The 9,687-nt window shown below is 28.9% G+C and overlaps 1 protein-coding gene across 1 annotated transcript; it reads left to right on the forward strand.

Moving 5' to 3' along the window:
* The first annotated feature begins 472 nt into the window (after positions 1 to 472).
* Positions 473 to 6,066, forward strand: LOC129947995 (uncharacterized). The gene is made up of 2 exons (XM_056058793.1): positions 473 to 871; positions 5,701 to 6,066. The coding sequence occupies exons 1-2, from the start codon at positions 692 to 694 to the stop codon at positions 5,959 to 5,961; spliced, it is 441 nt and encodes a 146-aa protein (XP_055914768.1). The 5' UTR covers positions 473 to 691; the 3' UTR covers positions 5,962 to 6,066.
* Positions 6,067 to 9,687: the final 3,621 nt, after the last annotated feature.

The raw sequence follows: 9,687 nt of genomic DNA on the forward strand, positions 1-9,687 counted from the left end.
GTGTATAAATTTAAATCACAGTTTCGTTCTTTTGTGTACTTTAAGTATCCGGATCGAAACGAATCGAATCGAAAATGATTTCATGCATATTCCCAAAGCTCGCACATTCTAATTGATTGTCCAACTGTTGAGGCGTTCCAGGGTACCGTTTCTTGCATTGTTCAAGTATTTGTGCATACTTAAGGTATATGTAGGTAGTGCAGCGGTACACTGCCCCAAAGCCCATTCTATTAGAAGATATTTGCATATAAAGTCTTGTCTCATCGTTAATTCATACAACTTCCAATACAAGTTCCAATATACTGCACTCCCCCACTCCTTGAATTTTGTGTAGAAAACGGTAAACAAACCTAAAAGCACTATATATTCTGATAGTCTGCTGCTATCTACTCTACGCCTAGCCCGGCCCGGCCCGGCCCGCCCTTCCACGCATATCCATATACGAGTGCTCGTACCTACAACCTATACTGACATATACGACTGCTGCATTGACTAAATAAACGCTGGGGCATGTTAATCTGAACTTAATTTAGTGCCGCTCCGTTGGTTCATTGGAAAGCCAGAGCTAGCGAGCTCCTATCCCATACCCCAGCGTTCGTCGTCGTGCAGTTCATCAGTAAGCTGTAGGTTTCGGCGGCATAGCGTGTATTTTCGAAAACCATCGCCATCGCAGCTCTAGATCTCAAACTTAATGAGTCTCTCCGGTGGTTTGCCCTCAGCTGGTTCTGACGCGCCTACTAGTGTGAAAAATTCGTCACCACAAATAATGTCAATTAGTCTCGTTAGACAGAATATAATGACAGTTGAGAAGTTACGCGAACGCGTACGTCAAGTGTTGAAATGTGTTATAAATTTGCACATAGATATTTTGGTAAATAACGTATTTTTTTTACTTTTTTTTCTGTTTCCAAATACAAATTAATCTCGTTAGCATAATTTTCGGAAATTTATTATCTAATCCAATAAATTATGCAGTGAAGCTTCTTTTTGTTATTGTCAGCAATGAATTCGATGTGATTGTGACTGTGATTGTATTTTTTTTTTCATATGAAATTGGAATTGGAACTTAAAGCTTCTGCTACGAACTGTTTTATTGCTATAAAATTGTGGAAATCGTACACCAACCTCCTACCCCGTAGTTAGTTGTTTATGTTTTGATAAATGCGATTTTTTTTATTGTGTATTCCGCTTTGTTATTGTTTTTATTCAAAGAGAGTGAACATTTGTTAGTAATTGATAAGCAGCGAAATGCGAACAAGAAATATTCAGAACAGAAATATTGTTATTTTAGAACTTGTGAAGTGAAAGTATATTATTTAGTGAAGCCGAAACGTGTAAATTGTAGAAATGGATGATTTTGGTTGTTTAGACATCGATTCCAAAATATTATAATTCCACTGCGTATGTTTGGTTTTTTTTTTTTGTATTAAGTGTAATGAAGTTCGAAAATAGCTTCATTTATTCGTAGATACATTAGAAATATGACATCATTTCTATTCTGTTATTCTTTTGGAATTGTTGAACTAAAATAGAGGAATTCAATTTAAAAAAAATTATTAATCTAAATCTAAACAACCTGCTGGGTCAAATTTAGGTACCTTATTATACAGAAATACCAAGTTCTAATGGATTTACTTCATTTGAATAATTTGGAAAAAAGGTTAATTTTAATACGAATAACATGTAAATTACCTTTGGAAGTGAAGTTGAATGCGATAGATAGTGGATAGATTTTTATAGCCCGGCTTTCAGATTGAAATCTAACGTAGCATATAGAAGATGTTTGTATAGTAGTTTTACATATACTTGAATCTAGTTTCGTGTGAAAACAAAACTTTGAATTTTTAATTGAATTGAAAATGATAATAATATAGGCAAGTCTTAAGAAGTTCTTGTGCATCTTTAATCCACGCTTTTATTCATGAATAAGCCGCTTAAATATGTCAACGGTTTTTCTTGGAATTTGTGAAGGAAAATAAAATAAAATTATTCTTTTATCGTTTTTTGTTGACTTTTTGTATTAAATACATAATTTATTGTATTTTTTGACTTTTAGAATACATAGTGTATCGGGTATGATAGTTGAGATCTGAGTAAAATGCTGCGATACGTCTTGGATCAAAAGTCATAAAAAGTACAACAATGGAAAACTGCAATCCAGACTCAAAAAGAACTTATAGAAGTAATTGTTTTAAATATTTTTATAGTCCCGGCAATATAGAAATAATGATGTTTTCATCGAAACTACATAAGTCTTAAGTTTTTGTTAAAATTTTCAAATTTAAATGGAAATATGGTATTGAGAATTTAAATGTAAAAAAATGTAATATTTTATTGATGTTTTTCGTTTATTTGCTCCAAAAATCAAAAAAAAAAAGCAGTAATTTTGCAATTTTTAAAATACATTAAAATTAGCCGACTTTTTTGAAAATGGTCTTATAATTGCTTACGAACATTAGATTTAAATAAAAAAAAATAAGTCTTTTGCCTTCAACCATATTCATAAACGCATTAAAGAAACTGCATAAAGTTGCAATAGTCCTTAACGCAAAGTTTGGGAATATAACTATAACTTTAATCATAAAATGTGATGCAAGAGTTAAAGGGATCTTTTTTTTCATTGGAAGCAGAAACATTCTTCCAAATTTTAAAATACAATTTTAAGAATAGTGAGCAATAACAACTCAAAATTCTACTTTTTTTGAAAGATTTTATCCAAAAGTATAAAAAATGAAAGAACTATATTTAACTGTAGCTTTTACAAAGTTTTTCCAAATCCATCACAACGACACTGTTATTAAGTTGTTTGATTGTTTTTAACTTCCCATAGGAAGCTATTGTAATGGGTCCGATTTGTCAAATTGAAAATTTTGACATTTCTCGACGTTTTAAGGTCCCTAGAGTCGAAATAAAAGATTTTTAGAAAAATGTCTGTGCGTGCGTGTGTACGTACGTTTGTGCGTCCGTACGTTCGCGAAGTTTTTTTCGTCGTCCATAGCTCAAGAACCAGAAGAGATATCAACTTCAAATAAATTTTGTTATACAGATAATAAGACAGAAAGATGCAGAAAGGGCTCTCAAGAAAATTGCGTGGGTGGTTTTTTTACCATAGCAGTTTGAAAAAAAGGTGAAAATTTTAGTTAACCCTAAATATCTTACGAACCAAAAACACTAGAGACTTGAATTAAATTTTATATAATATATTGTAACATGATACCAAACAGGTATATTTTTGGAAAAAAATCAATAAAACTGAAAAAAAATTTGTCACCTCCAAAATTTTACGACTGAAATATGATTTCATCTCTAAAACAATTTTGGGCAACGAAGAATAATGTTTTTGACATCTGATAAAATTTTGCGAAAAATCTAATTGACAGTTTTTTTACAAAAAATAAAAACCTAAAAAAAATGTATAAAAGTTTGTAAAAATTGATTTTCGACTCAAATATCTTTTCAAAACTTTGAGTTCGTAAAAATTGAATATCGATTCAAATATCTTTTCAAAAACTTGAAATTTAGACTTCAAGCTTATTTTATCTTGTAAGAAATATTGTTTTCAACATTTTGAAAAATGTTGAGAAAAATCGAATTGACAGTTTTTTTACAAAAAATAAAAACCTAAAAAAAAATGTATAAAAGTTGGTAAAAATTGATTTTGGACTCGAATGTCTTTTCAAAATTTTGAGATATTGGCTTTAATTTACTTTTATCTTTCAAAAAATTTTGTTGTCAACATACAATTAAAGGTTGAAAAAAATCGAATTGATAGTTTTTTTACAAAAAATAAAAACCTACAAAAAAATTTATAAAAGTTGGTAAAAATTGATTTTCGACTCAAATATCTTTTCAAAACTTTGAGATATTGGCTTTAATTTACTTTTATCTTTCAAAAAATCTTGTTGTCAACATTCAGTTAAAGTTTGAAAAAAATCGAATTGACAGTTTTCTTACAAAAAATAAAAACCAAAAAAAAATTATAAAAGTTGGTAAAAATTGATTTTCGACTCAAATATCTTTTCAAAAATTTTAAATATTGGCTTCAAAGTAATTTTATCTCATAAGAAATATTGTTTTCAACATTTGGTAAAATTTTTAAAAAATCGAATTGACAGTTTTAAAAAAAAAAAGAAAACTCTAAAAAAAAACAATACTAAAACTTCTTAAAAATTTACTTTCGACTCAAATAGCTTTTCAAAACTTAAAAATATTGGCTTGAAACTTATTTTATTTCACAGAAAATATTGTTTTCGATATTCAGTAATTTTTATATAAAAATCCAACAGTCCGTTTTTTCATAAAAAGTAAGTAAAAAGCAAGACAAATCGACAGACGGGATGGGAAGTTATCAGTGTGGTTCGCATCCCAGCCTCTTTTTTTAACTGTACTCGGGATTTGATAAGATTCAAAGATGATCATTAAATTTTCCATTAGTCGTTTAGTACGAATTGAACATAATATAGCAAATATTTTTTTTACCATTTGTAACAAGTTCTAATTTAATTTTTTTGATTGTCTTTTTAATAATCAAATGAGTATCTTAAAAAAATTTGTACCTGAGCAAATATTTTTTTTTAAATTCGCGTTTCCATTTTACAGTCAAAAAAATTCAACTAATAAAATAATCGCTTTATACAAATATTTACATAAATTGTTTCGGTTTATAATTCATATAATTTTGTACTTAATTTCAAAATTTTATAAATACATTTTTGGCTGAAAACCTATATCTTTCTTCAAGATTTTCAATAAAAAGTCTTAATTCTGTGCATTTACCTATATTTTTTAACACTGAAAAACGAAATGTGTGGCTTATATGTATATGCATTTGTTTTCCCAACAAAAACATATAACAACACTATCTGACCCGACAAACGTTGTTTGTCATATAAATAATATCTATAGATTATTTTGCTAGATATAAATTACTTATTGTAAGTGTGTAAGGATGTGGTATATAAGTGGGAGTATAGACGGTGAAAAAAATGAAAATAAAAATCAACAAACAATTTTTTTATTTTATTAAATTGCATATGCCAATCTAATTGGAAATTAAAGGCGTTTGAATTAAATTGGCACATCTATGGGTATAATAGAAATTCGCGGTAACAATATATTTTCACCTCAGAATTAGCAATTAGAATTATGGCTACGATAACATTTTTTATCAATTTTTTAATCAAATCCTTTGCGCTGTTACACAACCGTGGTTGGTTCAAATTACGAAGCAAAATTACCGGAGATCCAACCTTCAATTGTAAATTTTGCGGTGGCATGCCTTATATATCCAATGAATTCAAAAACTCAGTTTTATAATTTACAGCTTCGGTAGCATCACAAACTGTATCAATAGATTTGTATGACAATAAGTCACAAATGTTGTATCTTGAGATTTATTTCGTTGGCCTTCACATTTTTTTCTGCATAAAATTGCAAACCCCACAATAATAAAAAAAAGATTACTTTTTTAGGCCTGTTAAGGACGTATAAATGAAGCTCTCTACCAAAGTTGGTATTTTTCATAATTTTATCGCGGTCAATATACAATTTTAAGTTGAAATTCGCAAAATATTGATTATAAATATAACTTAAATATGTTTCTTAAAATTATTCTAACACAATTTTTATTCAAGTTTGGAAATTTTAATGAATCAAAATAAAAAAAAATAAAAACAATCCCTAATATTTTTTTCCATACAGGTCCTCGAATCAAATGTTAACCAATTAATCGACGAAGTTAAGGAATTTAATGCAGATCTCTTAGAAGTCGATAGATTGGATAAATTAATTTCAACATTACGAGATTATAATGGACCGACAATATGTCATGAATGGCCATATCCGTTATTAACGAATGCAAGTATTGATGAGGCTGACATTGCACAAACTTCCCTCTCATCATCGAGATTAAGTCTTCTTCAAACATCGCCATCATCAGTCACTGAAGATTTAAAAACATAATCAATTTTAATTTAATTTAATTTAATTTGCCCATATACCTTACCTACCTAACTAATAAAAAAAATATTGTCAAAGTAGAATTATAAAAATATAAACTAAACAAAACTGTTCTTCAAGGCAAGTTTATTTAATTGGTCAGAATTAAATTATGGTCTCGTACCGGAACTACATTTTTTCGAGATGGTTGTGTATGGTTAGAGTTTTAATTTTATTTATAGAATGAAAACAAAAAGAACTTTAAAAAATACTATTATTTTTATTTTATTTATTTTTCCACCTCATACATAAATTATAAACTTGCCTGGAAGAAACACTTAGTTTTCTTTTGTTGTTGGTATCAATTAAATTAATATTCTAATCAACGAATAATTTTAAATAAAATGTATTCCTAGCCATTGTACTCAATGGATATACTATTATAGTCATAAGTGTATTTTGTACAATAATTTAATAACTATATAGAAATAGAATAAAATATAAAAAGTGATACGTACTAAATTCTACTGAATGAGTTCTTATTTTTTTAATTTAATCTAAAATCAATATTTCCCAATAAGTCGACTTTATATGTAAAATAAATCAAGCTATATAAAATATCTCACTTTCATATTATTGTGTGGTTTCCATTAAAATGTTCATTTTAATGGCCTATTGAATTACTTAACTGTTGCCTTTTATGCCAATATACTCACCAACCTCTATAGCTCTATAAATGACTTAAAGTTGAAGAATTCTTAAAGTGCTACTTATTCTAATTTCCCAGGAACTTCTGTAAGGTGCATCAAATCTGTAAGGTGCATCAAGTTGTATTAATTATTATTTGTATCTTTTTCATATGCATACAAGTATCTATCGATATATAGGGTATGCTATGCTATATTGCAGCCATGGTCATGTGTAGAATTGTTTCTTTTTATTTTTGCGGTTTTGTGATGTGCAATAATTGCTTATTGCATTCTATGTACAGTGTACGAGTATGTGGAGTGTATAGAATATGTATAAATGACATCTCGATATCACTTTCAATGTATATTGCGGTCATTGATATTAAGCTAAGATAATAATTATAATTGAAACCGACATTATATGGAAACACACATTAAAGATAAATGCGTAGATACTGTGTGTAGGGGACAGTGGTTGTTTGGTTGTTGTTTTGTTGAAATTTATTTTATTTTTTTTTTTTTTTAAAGATGAATGAACTGACTTGGAAGTGTTTAGCTGTCATGACAATGAATCGGAAAAAATATCTTAAAACAGTAAACAAAAATATCTAGACTTAAATTATCAAGGCAGTATCCAGCATCAGTTGCTGAATTGCTTAAATTATATCATTTATTTGTTTTGAAATCTTGATATGTTACGGAATCGAAAAATAGAGAATAAGGGTGTGTTTATTTGTATTTTTGAAATGTTATCCATTTGACAAGATCATTTCACAATCTGACAATTTTTATTCATTTCACAATTTGTATTATGTATTTCATCTAAGTGACAGTAGGATTTTTTGTATCATGTATATAATTTGCTTTTTCTCGGCTCACATTTCGAAAATACATGTCATATTTTTTTTGTGCTTGAAATTTTAATGATGATAAATTAAATTGGAATAAATTATATTTAAAAATGATACTTTTATAAATAAATTTAAATAAACTTTATATTTTTGAGCTTCTGACAAATGTCGTCAAAATTTAAGTGTTAACATTTTAATGACATAAAGTTAAAAAGGCTGATTTCCGACATAAAATAATAAATTTCACTTTTCTGTACCGTATGGAACTGAAGGCCATTTTGTAAGCTGTCAAGTGATTTATTGTCAGATTTCCAAAAGTCCTAAATTTTAGTTAAATAATTTATGTCAATTGTTTTTAAAAGATTTGCATACTAAGTTAAGTTTAGTTTGAAATGCAGCGTCTTTATTTTTGTTTATAACAGAAGATGCACATTCTAAGAAAAACACATTTATTTATAATTAATTGAATAGGGTCCGCCACCTAACGTTTTTTTTTCAACTAGTACCTACTTACGAAAAGCTGATAGACCGTTATAGTCATTGGCGATCGTTATCGGGCCTGTTGAACGAATTTTTGTTAACAAATTTGAAGAGGAGGATATTGGCAACGTTTGGTTTTAACACGACCATGGTGCTACGTGCCACACGACCGAAGCTACACTCGATGTTTTTATAGCATTTAACAAAAATATATATATGGCGGACTCTATATAACTGGAAAAAGGATATTCGAATACGTTTCCTTCTAGGAAGAAATTAAATTAGATAAGGGAACATTTAAGTCTATTTGTATGATGATTACAACCTATGTTCATTGTCTTTATAGACCTAGATCTAGGTTGAAACTGAGGTAACTAAAAAAGCAAGTTTTATTTGTCACTAAATTAGCATAAGGGTACGCTTCGATACTAGTTTTTGGAACAAACCACTAATTGCCATTTTATCATTGCACACGCCTTATATGCGACAACGTGCATTAATCGGTGCACAATGTTTTTGGTTAACCTGTCTTTCGCTAACACAAATAGTTTTGACGGTTTTTCTACACGTCAACATGCAACATAACGCTCCTCATGAAAAAAACATGAATTTTCCAAATCTAAACCACAAATAGACTCTGTTAACATTTGAGGCAAAAGTTAAAAGAATTAAAAACTGTAACCTTCGAAAGGTAAGGTAGACGGTATCATTAGACTACAGGACCACTTTTCTTTTGAACTATTCAATTAAAATGGTTGCTTTAAGAATATTTCGGGTGATCTTTTTGATGGACAAACGTGAACCATATTGCATAATTAAGGTGGATTCAAATTATGGAGGAGAATAATAGGTGAACCAATCTTTAATCAAAGTTTATGTGGGGGCATTCCAGGTATATCTAGTGAATTTAAAAACTCAATTGGAAAATATACACTTTCATTTTTATATTAACAACAATATCGATTGATCATCAGACATCAGCACGTCTGGTACAAACTTTTGTATCTTGAAGTTAATACCCCGATGACTGAGCCAGTTATGATTCAAGTAATATCTCTGTATATCCTTAAAAATACTCTCTATTAATTTATTTTTTTCCTAAAGAACAGTGGAAAAATAGTCTGGCAGTTTATTGCATTGCTTATTTGTTGTATTATATATTTCCTATAATGAACTTCAGTCAAAGTATCACGTGGCTGACTATGCTAACACCAAAAATTGAAAAAATAAAATTCACTAAATTTCGTTTACTACAAAATAATTGTAACCTATACTTTAGCCTCAGCAACATGTGGTGGTTATGGTATTAAATTATAGCTTTGATGAAAAGTTTGGAAGTTTGACATACATAGTTCCATCTATTGAATACTTACTCAATCAAGTAAACATACGGGAACGCTGTCGAAAACGGGATAAACAGTATACTATGTCCGTCTCCTGCCTCTAAGCTACCTATCCACCAAGTTGCAGACTTATCGGTGCAGCCGCTTTCATAAATAGTGTAACTAACACGACTCTCTTTTAGATAATATATAGATTAAGAATGATCAAAATTCTGTATGATACTTTTCTTCATAATGCTATTTGTTTTAATTTCTTTATTTCAAAATACTGTACATTTATAATAATATTTAAGAAAATTCCGTAGTCGTATGATCAAAACATGGTTGCTTACAATACAGTGTCCTTAAATTCTATATCCTTCAAAAGTGTATTTATCCATCTTAATA

The sequence above is a fragment of the Eupeodes corollae genome, chromosome 2, assembly GCF_945859685.1.
Source record: "Eupeodes corollae chromosome 2, idEupCoro1.1, whole genome shotgun sequence".
Lineage (NCBI taxonomy): Eukaryota > Metazoa > Arthropoda > Insecta > Diptera > Syrphidae > Eupeodes > Eupeodes corollae.

Bases quoted from the DNA above. Each gene is read 5' to 3' on its own strand.
- LOC129947995 (XM_056058793.1), top strand. From the start codon at position 692: ATGAGTCTCTCCGGTGGTTTGCCCTCAGCTGGTTCTGACGCGCCTACT. The intron at 872-5,700 runs GTAAATAACGTA...TTTTCCATACAG, and splicing joins ATTTGCACATAGATATTTTG to GTCCTCGAATCAAATGTTAA.